This window comes from Prosopis cineraria, unplaced genomic scaffold (assembly GCF_029017545.1).
Source record: "Prosopis cineraria cultivar Desert tree isolate PC_DT_omini unplaced genomic scaffold, ASM2901754v1 PC3, whole genome shotgun sequence".
In the NCBI taxonomy this organism is placed as follows: domain Eukaryota; kingdom Viridiplantae; phylum Streptophyta; class Magnoliopsida; order Fabales; family Fabaceae; genus Prosopis; species Prosopis cineraria.
In genome coordinates, this window is record NW_026555334.1 from 38,696,207 (window position 1) to 38,719,640 (window position 23,434).

Sequence of the window (23,434 nt, forward strand, 5' to 3'; positions counted from 1 at the left end):
TTAATTGAATCTCACATCTCAATAAAATATTTATTTATATTTAACCTAATACTATTTGTTTATATTTATTCTTATGCAATAAATTATTTTACTCTAAAATAAATATAAAGTGATTGTTCAACAGGGTATTTTTTAAAAAAATACAATAATTATATTTTAAAATATTAAATACTTTACATTTTTTATATTTAATTCTAAAAAAATACTTTATATTTTTTGATGAAAGAAGCATCATTATCAATAATTACATACCCACAATACCAGACACATTTTATTGGATGTAGATAATCTGAAACATACATTAAGTGAATAAATTTATATCTCTCCTTGGATATAAATTTTATTTGTTGCGGAGCCCCGTTGTTCATTCTCAACCGAAATAGGCCCACCTTGTGTTCCGCCCACTGCTCCCAATTTTGCCATATGGTATCTATATATCTTTCGTAATATCCAGTCTCTTCGTCATTTCACTGATTCCCACTGGTGCAAGTTGCGCTCTTGCCTGATAACCAACAATGTTGAGTTCACGTGAACAGTATCATTATGAGCTCGTATTAATTTGAGTGGACGAAAATTAAGTCTCAAAATATTAAATTAATATTAATTAAGTTTTTGACACATTTTTTTTAAAAAATAAGTTAAAAATATTAATCTAAATTATTATAAATTTAAAATTTTTAATTACAATAAGTGTTTAAATATTAAATACAAATTTTAAATTGTAGCATAAACTTATATTTATAGTTATCTGAATTGAATTTGATATAAGATTTTATTAAAGATTTAGTTATTATTAATTTATTTTTTTAAGACCTAAGAGCCATTCTCCATGTTATTTTCTATGGTCGACAATACAAATTAAATGAACTTATATTTATAGTTATTAATTTATTTGTAGCATAAACTTATATTTATAGTTATCTGAATTGAATTTGATATAAGATTTTATTAAAGATTCAGTTATTATTAATTTATTTTTTTAAGACCTAAGAGCCATTCTCCATGTTATTTTCTATGGTCGACAATACAAATTAAATGAGATCCTGTCCTTGATATGAACATTCAGGTACGATTTGACATGGTACGTGTGTCGAGGCCTCTAGGGTGTGATTAAAAACATGTGATAAAAAGCGATCAGTCCTTGGAATTCATGCAATCAATTACAATTACAATTAATTCCTCGTACGAATTTGCCATTCTGTCACTTGCAAACTTGCTAGTCTAGCGCGTGTTAACCTTAATCCACTGAAGGAAAAAGCAGCTGGTGATGCGGCTTGTCAAATTATGGGACGACAACATACAAAAGCCTAGCTCTTTGAGCGGCTAGAACGGTTTATGTCTTCATCTCTGTCGACACTACCAAGTGGAGGGGCATGTAATCATACGATGTTATCTCCGGTGCATTAGATACATGTTCCATTCGTTAACTATTATTTGGTTAGATTTTTTAACTATATCTTTTATATTTGTGATATTTTATGTGGACATGATAAATACGCTAATTTAAAACTTATTTATTTACACCTCAAGCACTATAAAGATGTTTTGTTTAATTTGTTTTCGTACCAAGCACTTTTTCGTAAACAATAATGGTATCATGATTTTGAATTTGATGCTTCAGTTGATAGTGCTGGGACTTGCCGACCTGGGGTGAATGTGGTTAATTGGAGCCATCAATTTAAGTGAAGAATTGAGTGTGGGTCATTTCAGGTCGAGGAAACGTTTGAGATTGTCAATTTAAAGGACGGCTGAAAAAAAGTGGATCAGCAGGTAAACATGACGAATTTCAGATGCATTATTACATGTTATTCAGTCTTGTACAGTTATCATGTCTTTCTGCTATATTTAAATTTAAATAGCACCTAAAAAAATAAATTTCAAATTAAGCTTTTAGAAAAAGAATCCGTCAAGTCGTTTATTAATTTGTAGACATCTGACACCTATCTTTCGAAATTTACAATCAACTTTACTAACCAAATTTCTAAAATTTAACGTAAAATATTACCCAAAAAAAAAAAAACACTTGGACCACGGTATATAAGTGAATTAAGCTTGAAATTGTGACCATTTAAGATATTTCTTTTAATGTTTTGGTCTTTTATTATAATTATTTTACTTTTTGTGTGTGTGGGGATCGCCATTCTATCTCTGATAAATATTCTCCCCATTTTAAATTATAAGATAACTTTAAAAAAATTTTATTGTTTTAAAATATAAAATAATTTTAAAAAAATCATTGACGATGGTGTTTCAATATTAAGTTTCAAGTGTAATAATTAAATGAAACATTTTTAAAAATTTATAGTTTTATTTTTTTAAAAATTAATTTATAAAATAATACTCTCTCTATCTCAAATTATAAGATACTTTTAAATAAAATTTTATATATCAATAAAATTTATTAAATATACTTTACAACTTTATTTTTTCATGATAAAAATATAAATTTTTAAAAATGCACTTTATTTAATACTCCATTAATAAAAAATATTAAAAAAATATATAAAAAGATTAATATTAAAAAAATATTATTAATAAAACTTCACTTTTATCATAATATCTTATATTTGAAGATGTTGAATTTTTTTTAAAATGTTTAATAATTTCAGATGTAAAGAGTATTATTATTGTGTTTCATTCAAATTTAATTTTAAATTATTTTATAATTTGGAGGGGGAATCTTTTTCGTGCATAACATGTAACACGCTGTCACTTCACGCGCAAGATGATAATATTAATAGGCTGTTTAGTTGTTAGGAGTGACGGTAATAAATTGTATAAAATAAATAAAAATATATTAAATTACTTCATTCCCCTAATACTATTGTATCACAAAACATCTTCCACAAATTTCATAATCTCGTGAGTTATAACTCAACATCATAAATCAAGTTGCCTCCCCTCTCATGAATATAGCCAAGCTACATCTCCCATCTATATTTTAATCAAATTTATTTTTATTTTTATTTATTCATTTCATTTAATTTCATTATTTCACTTTCTTCCCACCAACCAAACCATCCCTGATATACATGTAATACGGCTCGGTCAGCCCTTAGCGCATACACAAATCCATAGCACATTATCTTGAATAAAATCTTAAGAGCTTATTCTTCAAAAACTATCAAAGCATATTTCTCACAAAATTATATCGAATTTCATGCAAAAGGACCCTTCTTCAGAAGGTTAAACACGATCACCAATGACACGCTATATATCTCTCGTAAACTATAACCCACTAGAAATTCAGATACATGCCTACATAACATTATAAATAACCAGTTTTAAACGTGTTGGAAAGGATCGTTTAATTATTTAAATTTATCTATTGGTGCATGTTTTGCCAGTAGCAAAATGGGTAGGTGCTGTCAAGTGCTTGGAATAATTCAAAAAATACATTTTTTTCTTTTTATTTCACTGACGTAGTATTTCACAGTATAGAGATTATGTAGAGAAGCACAAGTAATCGAAAAGATACAGAGAAGAGGCGATGTGGACACGTGGGAAGGTGGGGTCTAGGCATGTGAAGATCAGGTGGCTAGAATAGGCTTATCCTCAAGCTTCTTTGTTCATGGCTCTGCCGGTGCCACCCCATCAGCGCCCTGATGCTCTCTGCTTCAGTCTCACATTTTTGTATTTTCTTCAGTCAACGCAGGCGACTGAGTGGGCCCTCTCTTTCGGTTTTAACGCCCCTTTTCTTTCAATTCAACCCACCCTTTTCTCCCGCATTCGTCATAATTAATTTATAAAAAAATTATTGTATGACCCTGATTTATTATTTTACTTGCCCAATTTCTTTAAAAATATAAAATATTTTTAACTAAATTTTATATTTTAAAAAATAATTATTTATTTTTAAATTAATTTTATATTTTTATATTTACTTATATTTAATAAGATACTTCATTTAAAATAAATATAAAATAGTTTACTTAATATAAACACTTAAAAAAAATAATTACACTTTAAAAATTAAAAATAATTTATATTTTTAAATATTTAATTTTTTTAAAAATATCTTACATTTTTAAATAAAATAAATATATTTTATTTAATAAAAATATGATATTTAAATAACATTAAATGTAAATTAATTCATCATTGTTGATAGTTTATATCAAAAGAATAACAAATTAAATAAATATTTTTATTATAAAATTAAAATTATTAAAAATAATAATATAAGAAATTTTATTTGATTGAATTGACATGACTTACTATATGAGATATGAATTGGAAGGATTTATGCAATAATTTTTCCTAATTTCTATCCCTTTCCTCTTAAGCCTTACTGCATGCAGAAAAGTTTTGCAGGTGGGATTTAAGAATTTACCAAAGTCAAAGAGCGCAGATCATATCATTTTAAATTGTTTACCAGGAGGCAGTTCATCTCCGCGACCCGGTCCAAACTACTATTTTTTATCGGATATAAATCGTATTAGTATAAAGTCGATCAAATATGTTAATTTTAGTACAATTCTGCTGTGCATCGCAATTTTGTCAACATTTAATTAACTGGGTCTGGAACACTAAGATCTTAATGGATGGAAAATATTTTAATCCGCGGACGAGCTTCCAACTCAACGGTATCCATGTCAGTGTTATTGCTTAGCAATTAGGAGCTGCACCCACTACATGCCATATATGCCAAGGCGTGATAGCTCATGTTTTCTATGCTTGTCAACTTGGTCATCTGAAATAGCGTTGATCATGGTTAATTTTTGTCCAACAAAGTGTGGTGATTGCCACTTTAGTGCTATTTTTTTTTCATTTTTCTTGACGAATATTTGATTATGTTACGTTTTAAAAATTATCGAGATAAGGTTCAAACAAATTTGGAGATCAATGCTTATTATTATTCAATGAAAATAATTAAATAAAATTGAGGTGAGTCAGAAAAGGTTCTTCAATTATTAAATTTATCTATCTCCCCATCAGAGAATCATGGGACTGTAATCAATTTGACAATTTGTATTTACTAGAGCTTAATATAGGGACAAACAGGATACTCACCATGTTTTGGCCTTCAACGAGGGCGCACAAGTTTTTTTTTTTTTTTCCTCCCTCCTTCACAAATATAAGACATATATATTCATGATTATCAAACTCTCGAATTACTTTACAAGTTTAATATTTTTATATCTTCAACTTACAAAATTATATCCACTCATTCATAAATTTAAACTAGGTACAAACTCAATTAAACTCATGAGTTCACCTTTAAATTTATCATTTTTACATTTTTAACTTACAAAATCATATTAACTCACTTATAAATTTTGACTAGATGTAAGCTTAATTAAATTTATTCAACTCATCAATTTTTTTTTGAGTTGAGCGAGTTAAATATATACCATGAAAAATTTAATTTATAAAAATTATAAGACCTAGTTTAAGGAAAAAAAATTTAAAATGCAAAAACTAACATTAATAAAAAATATCAAAAATATGTCTTGCATATGATAATTTATCAATGTAGATGAGTTTAATTTTAATCATTTATACTTTTAATATATTTAATTAAAATACAATCATATTTTACTAACTATTTATTAATAAAGGTAAATTCTTATAAATTTATAATATGAGTTTATATTTTTATCATAAATTTATTTAAATTTATGAGTTTAAAAACCTTGCATGCCTAATTACACAGAAAATCGCAAATATGATATGACGAATGTGGTTAAAATTTTAAAATGAGATATGAAAAAATAAAAAATATGACTCAAATAAAATATTAATTTTTCCAATTCATGAGCGAGAAAGAAAAAGAAAAACAAAAAGTAAACAAGTGAGCAGAAAGAAATTGGAAGGAATAAATTTGTCTGGGTATTTGCAGTTATGAGGAATGTGACGAAAGGAGGCTGGAAAAAATGAGATGCATAATTGAGGAAAGAATTTGAATGAGGGGTGGCAGCTTTATCTTTTTCATATCGGCGGAATTGATTTGATGAATGAAAAATAAGTCCCCCTCTAATGCTAATGGCACTTTTTTTTTTTTTTTGGCCATGCGCTGATTTGACCCCCTCCTTTAACCGCAATGGACTGATCCCTGGAATCCGCGACCCACCCGTACTACTATCGACCAGAGGTCCGATCCTCTCTCATTGGCGGACTCCAACCCTCCTTCCAACCCAATTTATTTCACCGCCTCTTCCGGTCTCCCTTCCTCTTCTTTCTTACCTACCCACTCACCTTCTCCCTCTCTTTCCACCTTCCCAGCCGGTACCCCTTCTTCCTCTCATTGCGATGAATTTATGCGCTGGTTACAGCTCCGCCGCATCCTGCTTACGTGGCGCCACATTATTAGCTGAAGTGATCGAATGAGGGGGCCGGAACGCCAAGTCAAGGATTTCTTCTAATTTACTCCATGTTATTTAAGGAGGCCAGTAATATCGTGCCACGTCATGTGATTGAGGATTGTCTCCGGAAATCAGGAGCACTAGATCCTTGGGTTGTAAGAATTTACCTTGCATGTGAGGTGAATTTGGGTTGAATTTCCAGAGAATTTCACCCAGGAGTTGAGGGGCGTTTTGTCGTAGCCTGGCGATCGAGAGTAACCACGTCACACAGAAGAGGAAACGGATCCGCCACTAAAGTGCCTTTTTTGTCCCTGGATTTTTCTGGAATGCTGATCGAGTCCTATGTGGAGAGATGAGGCGTGATGTGATCAGCGAATACGAAAGGCCCGAGACAAGCGACCTTCTCAGTGCTCTCGCCTTTTCATTTTGTTTTTCCTTTATTTCCCCGTTTTATTGGATTGGCGATTTCATTTCATCAAAATTCAAAAAAGTCTAATTAAAATTTAAAATTTAATATTAATGGTAATCCAAATATATAATTATAATTTCTATTAATTTTTTCCCCTTTCCTTCTTTCTCCTGGAAAAGAAGAGCATAGGAAATGCTGAAAGCAGAAGCTCTCTTGCTTGCTCCTCTTTTCTCACGATCTTATCTCTCTATTTTTTTCTCACACAGAACCCAAACATCGTTAGTTTGAAGCTCTGTTCAGCCGCTTCTGTTGCTGTCGAGATCCAACGACCAATGGATTTGCTCTTGCTTTCTCTCTCAGTGAATGGCCGGTAAGATTTATTTCGATCATACTTTCTTCCCCTGTAGATCACTTTCGATTTTCATTTTTAACTGTGTTTTATATATAATGATGTTCGATTGTGAAGAATACTGTCTCCTTTTATTTTGACTTGTACTGGGGAATTGATAACATCTTCATTTGATTTAGAGCTTTCTGAATCTGGTGACTATGAAAGTATTCATTTTTTCAGATTTTATTTCTGCCTTTTCTTTTTGGGACGATGATTTTAGTTGCTGTAATATGAAAAATTAACGTCTTTTTGCTTCTTCTTCTGGGGCTCGCCATTTTTTTGTATTAGGATATATATGGTGTCCAAAAATGAGGGCAACGGATATACGGAAAGTTCATTTTTAAATTGATCTTGAATTAGTCTTGCTTCTTATCAGTACCCGAGATCGTTGTATTCCTGATATGCTCAATCGCTGTATTTCCTCGTCTGTTTTTTTTTTTCTTTTTCTGACTCTGTCTTCTTTCACGATCCTAAACTGCTTTTAATATTTATTTTGTATTTGTATTTGTATTTTATTTCTCTCTGACTCAGTGCCATGTGAAATGGGAAAAAAAGCGAGTCAAGGAAATTAGTCTCGAAACGATACCCTTCCGTTGTTGGAGTTCTGAAAATTTGAAATTTTTCATGGATAATTTAGTATGCTCTCTCTGCCTGCAACTGTTTGCTTTCCGACTCATTGGGCTGATGAATGATCTGTTTGTTTCGTTTTCTATGGACGGACATGATTCTTTCTTCTTTCTAATTTCTGTTGGCTATTTTAGTGTTGGAGTTTATGCTCTGCTGGATGTTCTAAAGTAGAGTATTTCATGAAGGGAGGATGATTAAATATCTAAGCGGATCAATTGTCTTCAAAATTTGCTAGTTTATTTGCTTTCTCTGCTAGGCAGCAACTAGTCCTTAGCGTCATCGACTAAAAATGAAGAGAAGTTCTGAAAAGGAACTTCGTGCCTTTTCGTCGTTGTCTTTATTGTAATTGTCGAATTTGATGGTCTTAGTTCCTGATAAATCCCATTGATAGTTGGAGCCAAATATCGAAATATGCTACAACTGTATGGGATATGGGTGTTCATGCATTCGAATGCTTAATTTTCTTGCTTCTTGATTCATAAAATGGGACTTAGCTTCGTCGGCTTAGTTTGATTGTTTTTTTAAACAATTTTTGGCACAGCTCAATCTCCTGCAAATGAAAGCATGTGCTGTGATTTGGAGCTGTTAAAGCTACCACCTTCTCCAGCAATATCTTTAATTTTGTCTGGTACTACTCTACCTCGAAACGGAAAGATGAATCGCTTGACTGTGGAAACTGAAGATAGTTTTGCAAGCCTGCTTGACCTTGCAGCCAATAATGACGTTGAGCATTTCAAAAGATCAATTGAACGTGATCCTTCCTCTGTAGATGAGGTTGGACTGTGGTATGGTCGTCAGAAGGGATCAAAGCAGATGGTCAACGAGCACCGGACGCCATTGATGGTTGCTGCTACTTATGGCAGTATCGATGTCATCAAGTTGATTCTTTCATCATCTGATGCAGATATTAATCGATCATGTGGGCTTGACAAAAGCACGGCCCTTCATTGCGCTGCATCAGGTGGGGCTGTAAATGCTGTTGATGTGGTGAAACTGCTTCTGGCAGCCGGTGCCGATCCGAATTCTGTCGATGCCAATGGTCACTATCCTGTTGATGTCATTGTGGTGCCTCCCAAGCTTGCCCATGTGAAGAGTATTCTTGAAGAACTTCTTCAAACAGATTGTTCCATGGCAGGCTGTGGTCTTAGGGTGGTAACAGCTACATCTAATTCAAACTCTCCCCCTCCATCAACTTCTCCAGAGAATGGGTCTCCTTCTACACTAGAGTTCCATCTGAAGCTGAAGTTAAGGGACACGGCTGGTTTATCTGGATCAGAGAAGAAAGAATATCCTGTTGATCCATCTCTTCCTGACATCAAAAACAGCATCTACTCGACTGACGAGTTCAGGATGTATTCTTTCAAGGTTCGACCATGTTCGCGTGCATATTCACATGATTGGACTGAATGCCCTTTCGTCCACCCAGGGGAAAATGCTCGGAGAAGGGACCCGAGGAAGTTTCATTATAGCTGTGTCCCTTGTCCTGATTTCCGAAAAGGAGCTTGCCGTCGAGGAGACATGTGTGAATATGCCCATGGTGTTTTTGAGTGCTGGCTGCATCCAGCTCAATATCGAACCCGCCTCTGCAAGGATGGGACCAGTTGTTCAAGAAGAGTTTGCTTCTTTGCCCATACAGCTGAGGAACTTCGGCCATTATATGTTTCAACTGGTTCTGCTGTTCCATCACCACGCTCAAGCACATCTTCTGCCATGGATTTTGCTGCAGCCATGAGCCTGTTACCTGGTTCCCCTTCTTCAATGTCTGTGATGTCTCCATCACCGTTCACTCCACCCATGTCACCGTCTGCCACCGGCATGTCACACTCCTCTGTGGCTTGGCCACAACCTAATGTTCCTAACCTGCATCTGCCAGGAAGTAATATTCACTCTAGTCGATTGAGATCTTCATTCAGTGCCAGAGATATCCCTGTGGACGACTTTGATCTGTTGCCTGACTATGATGTTCAGCAGCACCAGCTACTTAGCGAGATGTCTTGCCTTTCCCAGCAATCTATGAATTCTAATAACCTAAACCGCTCTGGTCGCATTAAGACCTTGACCCCTTCAAACCTTGATGATCTCTTTTCTGCTGAGAGTTCTTCCCCTCGGTTTGCTGATCCGACGTTGAGTTCAGCTGTCTTTTCGCCCACACACAAATCAGCCGTCCTCAATCAATTTCAGCAGCAGCAAAGCTTGCTTTCACCTGTGAATACAAACTTTTCTTCGAAGAATGTTGAACATCCTTTGTTACAGGCCTCGTTCCAGACGTCAGGAAGGATGTCTCCACGTAATGTGGAACCTATTTCACCAATGAGCTCCAGGCTTTCTGTGCTAGCTCAACGCGAAAAGCAGCACCAGTTTCGTAGCCTCAGCTCTCGGGATCTTGGCTCCAACTCCGCCACCGCTGTTGCTGCCGGTTTTAACGACAGTTCTTGGTCAGAATGGGGATCCGCCAATGGTAAACTGGATTGGGCTGTCAATGCTGATGATTTGGGCAAGCTCCGCAGATCGTCGTCGTTTGAATTTGGGAGCAACGGCGAGGAGCCTGATCTGTCATGGGTCCAGTCGCTTGTGAAAGAAACTCCAACTGAGACAAGGAGAAACTGGGAATGGCTGTCTCAAGTGTTGCAGCGGCTGTATACTCTAGCGAGGGATCGAATTTGAGCACTCAAATTTGAGCGCTGGGCAATTTCCATACAAGCGTTTGAATCCTTAGGTTCATATTCCAGTCATTTCTAATGGAGCCTAACGTCCAAGTTGGGTCCATTTTTTAAGAAATTTATTCCTTCATATTTTTGTGGTAGGAAACAGGAATTACCAAGGGTCATTAGGGTTAAGTTCTTGGGGACTCCAAATTGGCCCAGTTTTGGGGATGAAAGTACAGGACGATGCATCTGATATTACTCTCGTTGCATGGAATCCAGAATTGTGGATGCCATGGAGCTGGTAGATTAGGAAAACTATTGGAAGGCTGATCCTCTGGGTCATGTAACTTTCAATACAGTTTATTGCTATATTCTCGTAACCCCCTTCTCTCTTTTCATCCGAATTCCTGTGTCACATTCTCTCATTAGTCCCTGATATTTTTGGGAGAGATTACCAATATTATTAATATTTTGATACAAGAATTGTTTTGGCCTGAAAATGCCCAAGGATTTTGTTGCTGTAGTAATGGGAGATAAGGAAAATGCATTGTGAATAAAACTTGGTAGACTCTGGATGTGTCGGGACATACAATTTAAGTTAAATCCGTTTCAACGGATACGCATGCAAATGCAAAATAATGAGCACGACTCGTCAATTTAGATGACGACGTTGTTCTTGACTTTTTGTATTCAGGGCCAATACGTTGTTCCTCTCGACTTGGAGCCATCCGACTAAATTTTCAAGTGATAAGTCAGAATTTTAGTGAAAAGAAACATAAATAGAAGGTGGACAAGAAAAGAGGGACTTCATCCCTAAGCATCTCATCTTGTAGCTTTCGGTGCCAGGTTTGAAGCAAAATGTGTTGTGGTTCCTTAAAATTATATTCGAGATCTCGCTATCCGTGGCCACCTTTTTGACAATTACAAGTGGGTTTTGTCCTCGTATCTGTTTTGTTTGTTTGATTAACGGCTCGGCCTGGAATCCAAAATCAATAAAGTTTTGGTAAATTTCCGTCGATTCGGACTATTCCAAAGGAACAATCCGTCTCTGTCGCATCACCTCACTTTGGACTTTATATACTGAGTTCCCTATCTCTAACCAGAATTATTCGTCTATGCGTACGCACGGTTAAGATTTTAAAAACCTTATCTTCACGACCTTTAGTGCTCAGCCAATTTAAGCAGTTGATGAATCTTTTCGTAATCTATGAACTATAATTTGTTTATTTCCCCGCTGACATCTGGAAGAAGCATGGGAATCTTGTTCTCCTTTGAAAATATTAAATCTAATCTCTGGTACAGCGTCACCATGTTGGGTTCTGTGCTAGTTTTGGAAATGACTATTCCATGGATTTGTTTAACAATGGCAGCAAAAGATTATCTGGCCGCCAGGAAAAATTACACCTCCAAAAGTGAAAGGTGATTTTTTTTTTTTGGGGGGGCAAACGAAAGTGAAAGGTGTCATCGTTATCAATATTACATTATATTCATACACATGATAGATTCTATAATAACTTGTATTATTCACAAACAATCACTAACGAGGCTTTTTTTTAATTAATTTTCATATAATAGAAAACAATCTATTATTCATTAATAAAAAATATCATTTGAATATTTTCCAGTGATTCTGGAAGGAAAATAAAACTAATGTATTCTCTCAACTATAAGGTACTCATAAATACCCTCGCATAGATTAATATAATTTGTTAAAGTTAATAAAATTAATTAACTGTATATTTTTTTTCTCTAGACCTGCCCATAACATTGGGCCCAATTATAAGAGCCTTTTTTTCTGTAATAGTATTATAATGAGGGATCACTTTTGTTGGAAAAAAGAAGTAAATACAAGCTTATTTTCGCGGTCTTTTTGCAATTCTTGATCATCATCAATTATTATTTTTATCAATATAAGCCTTCAACTGTTAATTTTTTCAAAAGTAGTTCTTTGTCTATTGTTATTACATACTCTTGTGAATGGTAAAAACCAAGAGCTAGTAATTTGAGTGAGTTTAATTTAGATTGAACTTAAAATATTTTATCCTCATAAAAATTTTACGTAGTTAAGGCTGGCTTTAATTTTTTTTGGCCAAGTTCGGACTGATTCATTGAGCTTGGTCAAAATTATTAACTATATACATATATATAGTTAAAAATTTCAATATTCTAACTTATTTGAATTGAACTTAACTTGAGCTAACATATTCAAATTGAGTTTAAATATTATATTCTTTAAAAAAATTTATATAATTAAACTTGACTAACATTTTTTGAGCGGGTTAGGTTGGCTCAAATTGCCAACTCTATGTTAACTAGCGTGGATTTCAATAATCAATAAGAAACGTCACACCTATGACCAAAGTTACCCAACCTTGCTCTTCCTTTTCTTGTCATTTCATTTTTCGTTTGGCCAAACCTCTTTTGTCATTTCTCACCGTAGCTTTTTCATGCTCCTCTGTCGTCGGTGACAAAAAAATGCTGCAACTTTAGCGGCGGCCTTCTCCTCCGCGCCATTCAACCTTGTATTTGCCGCCGATCCGAATCAACCTCTTTATTGAGACTATTCAAACCTTTCTCCGACAAACCGCCCTCTCAAATGCCGGAGCCTATCCTCAATCCGGATTCGCTCTCTCGATTTTCAGTTCAATATTCTCTTTCTCAGGTAGAGCCTTCATCGTCAATTTACAGGGTTTTGATCAGAGATCACAGGATTCAAATCTTTTGAATTAAACAAATATGTATAATTATGATAAATAATCTTTTGTTGTGAATATACCGAAGCTCTGCACAGAATACCAGTTGATATACATTCTAACTTTTCTAGACTCCATCAACTTCTTGGGAGATGTTTGTTGTTTTGTTAATCTTTTTCCTTAATCGAGTTGGGTGCTTGACTTGACTTGTTGAGCTAATTGGTGGTTTCAATTACCGTTTCTTCAATGTCAACCGCAAATTATCGTCTAAATATATGGGAAATTGGACAAAAATCCTAATTACATCCCACAAATGGTGTTCCGTACCTGGCTAGCGGACGAAATTGCTCGGGCAAAACAAGTTTTGATACTAAAGATTTTTTTTTTTTGGATCTGGAATACTAAAGAGTTTCGTTATTTGCAACTGGGGAAAAAAAACCAGCTGTGTAATTATTTTTGGCCAAAATCAGTTCTGTGGTTTGATTTGACCATTTAAAAAAAATAATCCGATAATTAAAATTAATATAACCAATGCAAAATAATTGAATGGTTAAAATAATTTTTAAATAAATTTAAAACCGAACAATTTATACTTTTGAAATAATTAAATATGTTTATTTATTTGTTAGATCTATCTTTCTAATGTTTATGAAATCAAAATAAATAATGAAAGAATAGATTCTTTAATTTTACTAACAGACAATTCTTATTTAATTTATTTTTTTAAAAAAATAATATTCTTTCTATTCAAAATATAAGCATTTTCTCCTAATTTATCTTGATTTAAAATATAAACAATTAATATTTGTAATCTTTTTCTATTTTACTCTTTGTAGTTATTAACTTGGATTTTTGTGTCTATGAATTTATGTCATTTTTTTTCCATTATAAATTGAAACTAAAAATAAAAAAGAAAAATCACATATATTTTTATGACAATAAAAATTTTATTTATATACATGTTATTTTTAAAAATTGTTTATATTTTGGATGTGAAGCACTCCTAGTCCTAGCACTTCTCAAAATTTCGACAACAGAGTAATTAGTTAGTGCTCCCTGTACTCCACTTACTAGGTAACGCACTATTGTGATTTGTCATGTTCTTCTTTTGCTTTTACAGGCAATTAATTATCATTAACTCTGTTACTAGAGTTAGATTCAAGCCGACTGTTGACCTTAATGCAATTGTACGTAAATAATATTCTGATACAAAATACAAGCATTTTTTTCAATTAATTTTGGTTAAAAACATAAATAACCTAATACAAGTAAAAAAAAAATTCTCATTTTATCTTTTACATTTAAATTAATTTATTGTGTAAATATATTTCTTACTTATCGTAAAATATATTGATAATTAAAATTAGGAGTAAAAAAAACTATGTATTTTGATAGGAATAAAATTTTTCTTAATATCCACATTTTTCTTAAAAATTGTTTATGTTTTGAACCCGAGAGAGTAGAGTTTTTTTTTTTTTTTTTATCTCTTATTGCAATCTTGTTACCTTCTATTTATGTTATCATTAGTATAGCAATTTTCATTTTATTCAATTGATTATCTAAAACATTAGACATTTTTGTGGAAGTGAAATCAGAAAAATCACGCTTTAACTATTACTTTCACCTCTTGTGAAGTTCTTGACAAAACATGAATCTAATGACTATGGATGAGACTTGAATCTGAAAGGTCTACTCCCCCGTGGTTTTTGAAGCAGTCAACACAGAATGACAACGAAGAAAATGGTTTCATATAAACTATCAACTTCGTAACATTCCAAATACAAGCATAAGGAGGATACCAGAAAACATGGTAGACCTACTAGCAACATCTCCCAATGCAACAGATTGATCTTGGAATAAAGCGTCAAGAGCAATCTCAATAATCATGGGGGTTAGGCCTATTCATTCTGATACTCAGATGCGCTCTGATACTCGCCATTCTCTTCAAAATACTCAATCAATCGCTTTAGGAATCCATCAGAACTGACAGTTTCTGTGTCACAGACAAGGCAGCATTGCCTTCTCGCCCGCGTCACAGCCACATTCATTCGGCGACGATCACTTAGAAAGCCAACCTGGAAAATATATTCAAAGAAATTAATCTAATCGCCAAGCAGATTAAAATTGTCAAGATTTAATATGATACAAATAGAAAGTAAAAGTAGTCCAACAGAGATAGCCAAAGTACCTCTTTTTTTGAATTAGATCGAACCATTGATATAATAACGGCTTCCTTCTCCCTTCCCTGGAAGCCATCAACTGTTGAGATTTCAAGATCCTTCAGCGAGTTCTCCTTGTTTTTCAACATCTTGAGTAAAACAACCTGCAATGCCGCCGGTTAGCCTTCACCCTTCTAGATGAAACTGCCAAAACATTTATCAGAGGTTCACACAGAACAGTTTATACCTGCGCAGCATACGGGGTAATAATTCCAATATCAGAAGGCAGCACACCACTTTGCACAAGTCTCTTTGCGTGGACCATGGCAACTTCAGCTTCACCTTCATTCATTGTGCTATCTTCTTCATCTTTCTTTTCTTCCATGTCACATCTATATTTCATCAAACATGAGGAACTGACAATATGTTTGCATAGGCTACATTATATTTACAAAATACAACATACCCAGCAATGTCTATGAGAAGAAGTGTTGGTTCAGTTGAAGAGGTCCTCTTCACATCCTCAAGATCAAACAGCATATGGGCAGCAACACTTGCATGGGCTTTGACCTGTTAATTCAAAATGCCATCATTAATATCTAATTGAATTTGTTTTCTTCCTTTTTGATACGATGATCTAATGAATTGTTAATGCAAAAATATGAGACTACTGTTCAGTTCAAGAACAATCAATTTTTGTTTCTTCGTGGCATTAAAAAACAGTATAGAAATGCAATCACCTTGCTGTTGTAGAGCTCTTTAGAAGACCACTCCATGATAAGTTCATGCATGCGGTACTGGACAGTTAGCATGGATGTGACTTCATCTCCATACATATCTGCAAGTCGTTCAAAGAGGGTTCGTCCTAATCCTTTCTTCTCGGCCTCAACACTTTGAATGGTTGGTGGCAGTTGAAGATGGTCCCCTGCAAGTATACATCTTGAGCCCTAAAAAAATGAACTCTGTTCAATCGGTTAGAATTAGAGTGACATTAAGAATTTAGTGATTGCAAGTCTCAGCACTTTTAACGCTCCCTCAAGCTCAGGTGGAGCATAACACTAGCATCACAATTAATCATATCCCCTTGTTAAACATTCAAGTCAGTTTAGTTTGATGTATGATTCTAATCTCTGACATCTTGTCCAAGTGCAGGACACTTCAAAGATTATTAGAAACAATCATCCTATCCTCTTAAAAATGAATATCATTAGGATTGGTAATACACAATGCAACTCAAGCCACAAAATCTGAGACATGATTTTCGTTTGTAAATATTTTTACTATTGTTTTACATGCCAACGATCCATATTCAATCTATCACTTTTACGTTTCCTTTTTGGGCGCACCACTACGAAATGGAGGATCATTGGTGGCTTGCATGAATTTTCAGACAGCAATAAAAAATACCCTCGTCAAAAGAGTTAAAAAAGTTTACGTACAATAGCATTCACCCAAGCAAAATGCAAGTGAAAACAAGAGCTCTTATATGCGAACAATTGTGCACCAGCCTTATAACATTACCTTCAGTATAGGTATCCAGCATGCTATCTCAAGTGCCTGAGCAGCTTCGTCAATAATTACCAAGTCAAATGAATTGTTATCCAGCTTCTTAGAAAAAGCCCCAATCAAAGTGGTTAATATCACATCAGCACTTCTAATTACGTCTGTTACAGCAAGCTGTTGTCTTTTCCGCTCTTCTTTGGACAGAGCTCGCAGTTCCTTCTGAATATCCCTCCTTGTATTTCTGTCTCTGGTTTTCAACAACTTTCCATTTAATGCCTGAATAAAATTATTCATATCTGTGAAAAGGTATTACATAAAATTATCCTACTACTTCAACTTGAAAAAAATGTTGGAGTCAAGGTGATGAAATGGACTTAAACTTCATGCTATATTAATATCTAGGTTTTATGAGGAACAACAAATTAGTCCTGTTTTAATTCACTACCTTCATCTCCTTCCGAATGTCATTTGCAAGTGAACTATTGTCTCCTCGAAGTACCTAAGATAGAGAAATCAAACATGTGAGGGTAGCTTTATCATACAAATCAATTCAGGATAAACTGAAGTAAATCACTTGAGATCCATAACATGCAGAAGAGTAATAATATGAAGTTTAGAGGCCCAGATCAATGAATAGCTCTAGGAAAATTAGAACAGCAAAAAAGAGACGGGATATTAGGAGCACAAAAAGAAAAAAGAAAGGAAAAAAAAAAAGGAAGGCTTTCATACATGCCCTCAATCACACCAAGTGAAATAGCAGAAAACTCAAAGGGCTCATTTGGTATGAAGGATTGAAAGGGTGGGACAGGACTTGGCACAGGTTAGTACCAACTTTTTGTGTTTGGTATGGAGCATTGGGAAATTTAATCCCAATCCCATCTACACAGGATTACCTAATACCACCACCCCCGGTATTGAGAAATCAATTCTGAGATTGATTTTTTTTTTCCAGACCAAATTACCACCATTCTTACGACCACCACCTACTTCTGTTGTTTCTTGGCCTTAGGCTCTGCTGCTGCCACCGTCGCCCACCTCCCTCTTGTTCTTGTTTCTTTGCTGCTGCCTGGCCCCTGCACACTCGACCATGCAGTGCCGACATTGTTCATCCTCCAACTTGCAGTACTGGCACTCAACCACGCCCTCCAAATTTTGCACCGTACAAACACAGTTCTCTTTGGATCAAAACCCACCGAACCCAAAACACACAAAACCGACAGAAATCAAATGAACGACTTCAGACAAAAGTTCATGCCAGACCACGAATTTGGACAAAAATTGCAGCATAAAATTTAGTTAAAACAGATCAAAGTAACTAACACAAACAAAAATCCAAATTGCGATGCTATCTTCCCGAATACCTAGAACTTTGTGAAACTTTGAGTAGTTGATCGTCAAACCTGAATTAGGATTAGGACAGAAATCAAACACTGCAGAAGAGAAGCGATCGATGTGGGGCAGAGAGTGGCAAATGCTGGTGTACTTTGTTTGGGTTTTCTCCCTTTGTCTTCCTCCCTTCTCCCTCCATTTACCCCCGCCGTCCTCCAACACCACATCTCCTTGTGTCTACTCACTTTCTTGCCCTTGAATTTGCTCGCCTTCAGACTAAATTTAGGGAGGATGAACGATGGGTTTAGGGAAATTAATTATTATTAATTATAAGGGGTATAATAGTCTTTTTATAATTTATGTTTAATTATAAAGCAAAGGAAAGTATTCCCTACAATCATTACTTCATACCAAACATAATTTTAAAGTCTCAATCCCACTCCCAAAACCCAATCCCAATTCCAATCCTTTCAAATTCAAGCTTGCATACCAAACAAGGCCAAAGGATGACGCAAAAACATCCTTAAGCAGTCCCACATTTGACTCATTGGATGATATTCTGGAGAAAAAAATTACAAATAAGCCATTCAATCATTAGCTAATTAGCTTCTAAGTTAAAGGTCATTCTGTACCTGAGCATCCAGTGCACTGTCAAGTACTTGAGGCAATAAACGTGCAGGATGACCCAGTCTCACCAGCTTAACTCTAATCAAAGAGACAACGAAACAGGAATGAGTACTTGTATTCAAAATCAACGCATTTGTTGAAACATACTGTTATGGATTGAGAAAGAGAGGGAAGGAGAAAGATAACGAAAAACTGAGATTGAGAAAAAGAGAAAATCTGAATATACAATTCTTATATAAAGTCAAATACAAATAATCAGGCTTTTTTTTTTACTCATATTTATAGGTATTATCTAAATATCCTAATCCATCCAAATATTCTCTAGATATCCTAATCTATCCAAATCATACTACTATAATTAAATCCTATCTGAATCCTCCCAATACTAGAAAAATATCCAAATCCTAACTAACTGTAACAGTAACTAATTCTTAATTCTTTTCTTATTTACAATTACATATCACAGACCAGTTGGATAATGAACCCCAGAATGAACAAAAAGAACAAAGAATAAATAGAAAAGTAAAAGGGGAAAAATGTATCAAAGTTTTACAGCATAGCTTTTGTTCATCAAGTTGTTGGGAAGGACATAAGGCATATTATATTAATAAATTTGAATCTTAATAATTAACTTTCTCCTTTAATTGGAATTTGTCATTTAATATTTGATGTCATCCAATGTAAGCCACCTATTGCCCGAAGAGTCCTACCATAAAACACATTAAGTTAAAACCATCCAATCAATAAAATCAAAGAGATAAATAATCATTACCTACGTGGAACAAGTCGCTCAACAATGTTGTCAACAGCAATATTTGAGGCAGCGCAAACAAGAATTTTTGATCCACGCTTCACTTCTTGTAATATGATTTCCACCACTGTGGTCGTTTTTCCTGTTCCAGGAGGCCCATGGAGCAGAAATACATCCTTTGACGATAAGGCCTTTGAGATTGCATCTTTCTTTGAAAATTCAGAAATACATAATTTTGTGAGCATAAGCAGACATGTGTTTACCCATAAACACCATATATACTGTGTCAATTGGGCTCTTTCCTATAACCAATCTATTATCACTTGTAAGATCTGCAATAGACTGAAACCATGTGCTTAGTATTTAGAATGTTTAAGGAGCTCTATGTCATGTGCGATAGTCTTCCCAATAACAGTTTTTGCTTCTCTCCTCGATTCCTGAGTAATTATAGGAGGAAAATTAACGAGTTGCTTGACCATTTCTTTATTCTTAGTTTTGATTGTTTTCCTATCCACCTTGTGATCATACTGCATTTGTTCTTGAAAATTGCTAACTCCTCTAACTTTCAACAAACTATATTAAAGAACCTCATAGAAATGTGTGCTGCTCTTTATATCAGCTTAATTATGCAGAGATAAATGTTCAACTCAACATTGGGCGATAATCTTGAGAGATAGATCATATATAATGAAAACAGCAATGTGCCAGTGCCCCTCCCCCCCCCCCACAAAAAAAAAAAAAAAAAAACCAACCCACCCACAAGTATGAAATTTTGAAATTCTTGTTTTTTAGGGGGAGGGGGGCTTGGGGGTTGATAGAACACAATGGCAAAGTGTGACCTGTGATGCCAGCCCCACTTAGTAAAATAAAGCTTGTTGTTAGGGCATTAGATTTGGGCGGGGGGTTAAAATTCAATCATTGACCATCACTGATTCAATGGAAAACCAACATCTTTGGTCTCTCCATGGAAGAGATCCAACTGATATTTGTTTTAAGTTTTTCTTAGCAGTGGACATGACTGTCTCCAATTTATAAGGTATGAAACCCAAGATCCAACCAAAAAAAAATGATGATAAATAATTCTGAAGATAAGAAAACTATTTGAAAGAAAGCAAATAAAGTGATAGTGCAAGAAATTAGGCTTCCACACCTGAGAGTGATCAAGGTTGGGGTTAAATGGAGTGAATGACACATCCCTCTTGGATACTGTTGGTGGCCTCTCTCCAAACAAGACAGGAATTAGATCAGCAGCAGGACCCTTGTGCACTCCTTTACTCAACTGTATCAATGCATCCTTCATCCTACGGTATGTCACCTGCATGGTCAATAAATATCTGCAGCAATGTAACTAGGAGCTAGAAAAACACAAAATAAACAAGAAGTTACAGGGAAAAATGCTTATAAGGAAGAGGAGAATAAGTCATTCAATCAAAATGTAGAGCAAAAAAGTTAATATTAGTATCCTGATTTGGCATTTTTAATTTGAAAAGTTACAAAAATTTCAATTAATAATTTTAAGATGATGGTGAAAATTTGTTGGTCCAAAAATCCATGAGAAGGAATTGCAAAAAACTGAAGTCAGTCAAGAATTAGCTTTATTTTTAGTTAAATAGCATAATGATTCTAGATAATAGAAATATAAAAAGCTCCCAAACTTTCAAAAGTTATCATGGTACCTCATTTGCCACTTTCTCCAGCCTGAGGGGACTATTTAAACCATCTTCTGGTATATCATCAAAAGCAACTGTTATTGAAGAGTCCTATAAAAACACATATCAAGCCTGCAATTGTAAGTAATGCCCAATAGCGAGATCATCTGCAGCTAACAACAGGGCAACAATTTCCTTTTCATAAATTGAAGTGATCAGAGCTACCTTTAAGCGGTAAACTACACCTTGTCCAAAAGCAGGGGAACCTAAATCAGCCTTGCTGAGTTTTAAAACAACAACGTCATGTGCACTGAACTGTAAATGTTAAGAAATCATTAGCTCCTGGAAGTAGTAGCGAAAGGATTCAATCAATAGACGGACTGACAAAAAGTCATTGTCAGTCTTATTAAGTTATGGCATTCCTGTAAACTTGTCATGGATAGCAGTCACATCATACTTGATGCAACTATACGTACTGATTATAACAGAAAGTCAGGTAAATACAAGGATGTGGTAGAATAGAAGATTTGCCAAGAGAGGGTAAAAAAGTACCATAAGAGCAGATTCATACCATACTAAAAGCACACTACCTCTTTAATCCATGAGACTAACAAAAAGAAACTAGATTATAATAAAAATATAAAGGTAAGTCATCAGGCGTTATCAGTTCTTTACCTTGTGTGCAGGAAGAACATCTCCCTTGGTAGACTGGAACTCAATAAGAGATTTCCCCATAAGCCCTGTCTATTATCAGAACAAAAACCTAGTGAACAACTACTGGATGAATTGATGCTCCAATTTTTACTAATTTAACCAGTAACATTTTCTCCTTGTCCTTGGTCCTCTTAAGATCTCAACACAGAAATGAGGAAAGATAAAGTACAATCCATATGAGACGCTAATTTTTCTTTTTCATTCTTTTCTATATGTGCATGTATGTGTATGTATATTGTACTTAGTTTGCCCTCTGGCATGCCTCCATTTTCAAATCAACAAACTTTTTGGTAACTCAAGGATGCGAGTTTCAAAATAAAAGGATTAACCGAGAAGCAATTAACCTGGACATCGACACATTTCAAATTGAGGATTGTCGAGCCCCTTTTTTGAGCAGTATCCAAACTTCTCGAAGCGCCTGAAGTGATTGAGCTTGATATCTCAGCTTCCTAAGCCATAAACAAGAAAAGAAGCGAAAAAGAAAACGAGGAGGAGCATTACTGCGTTGAAGTGATACCAAAAAAAAAAAAAATCTTTAAAAAGCCACAATCTTATTCTTTGTTCTGATACATATTATCGGATGTTCAATTGCAATTAGATTGTATAAACACAGGGCCGAAACACGTATTTCAAGATGCGTAGATGGAAGAATATGGAAGCAGGCATCTGAAAGGTCAAAACTATAATTGCAGCTTTTGAGGAGTCTACAGTGTACGCTGTGCCATAATATTCAAGCACCAACACAACTAAGATAGTCTAAGATGATTAATAAAATAGGCAAAGAGAGCCCCGTCTGGCATTGGGAAGGAACCTATGAAACATAAGAGTACGTGTTAGATTGAGATTCAATTGGAGAGCGAAGAGAAGGTCAGAACCTTTTCCAAATCAATAAGAGGGGCCATGATTGAGATGAATTGTTCCAAAGACAGAGTTGATGCTTTCTTCTTAGCGTTTCCTCTCTCCATTGCCGATGCTACTGCAGTTCCGCACGTCTGCTCGAGTAAGGATAGTAGAACCAGAAGGGGCTGCGAGTGCCAGCGAAACTTAGCGGATTAGCTGAACGTTTGGCACGATGAAATTTGGTGGGGCTTGCCCTTCTGCGTCTCTGTTTATATTAATTATACACGAATTCCACAATAATTAAGAGGAGACTTCCAAACTTCTACTTGCTGTTCTGGGGATTCATTCTCAGCAAAATACACCAACCCGTTTGCATGTACTTTTTTAGCAAATCCATTTGCATATACTCTTCTTTACAAAATTACCCGCTTCTCGCTCAAAGTATCATTAAATAAAGTTTGAATGATTTCTTCTTCTTTTTCCGATGAAGCCATAAATTCTTGATATTTTGGTAACAATATATTTATACAATAACAACAAGAAGATCCGTTGAATAAATTGCCGATGCTATTGCATTCTATCTTCAACCAAACTTTGTGAAATATTATTAACTATGAGGGTAACATTTATTTTTATAGTGAAATATCAATGAGCGAGAGAAATATAACAAGAGAATGTATTGAAATTGAACCGAACCCGTCACAATCCCGATCGGATCATGGCACTCTAATATCAAAATTTTACGGCAGGCTAATAAAGGCAAGACGAAATAATTTAATTCACAAAAACATT

The 23,434-nt window shown here is 34.6% G+C and overlaps 2 protein-coding genes across 2 annotated transcripts; one reads left to right on the forward strand and one right to left on the reverse strand.

Annotated features, from left to right (window-relative positions):
* Nucleotides 1–6,359: 6,359 nt before the first annotated feature.
* LOC129306113 (zinc finger CCCH domain-containing protein 30-like) lies at nt 6,360–10,860 on the forward strand. Its single transcript, XM_054946485.1, is given in 3 exon segments — nt 6,360–7,084; nt 8,274–10,322; nt 10,325–10,860. Coding segments are annotated over 3 exon segments (2,142 nt in total). The 5' UTR covers nt 6,360–7,077; the 3' UTR covers nt 10,411–10,860.
* Nucleotides 10,861–14,661: 3,801 nt separating this feature from the next.
* LOC129306114 (uncharacterized) lies at nt 14,662–23,126 on the reverse strand. Its single transcript, XM_054946487.1, has 15 exons — nt 22,678–23,126; nt 22,147–22,251; nt 21,764–21,832; nt 21,314–21,403; nt 21,116–21,199; nt 20,590–20,754; nt 19,461–19,648; nt 18,694–18,766; nt 17,178–17,231; nt 16,751–17,008; nt 15,970–16,176; nt 15,696–15,799; nt 15,477–15,621; nt 15,259–15,393; nt 14,662–15,145 (listed from the first exon to the last, which is right to left on the reverse strand). Exons 1-15 carry the CDS (start codon nt 22,765–22,767, stop codon nt 14,969–14,971), a joined length of 1,944 nt encoding a protein of 647 aa, XP_054802462.1. The 5' UTR covers nt 22,768–23,126; the 3' UTR covers nt 14,662–14,968.
* Nucleotides 23,127–23,434: the final 308 nt, after the last annotated feature.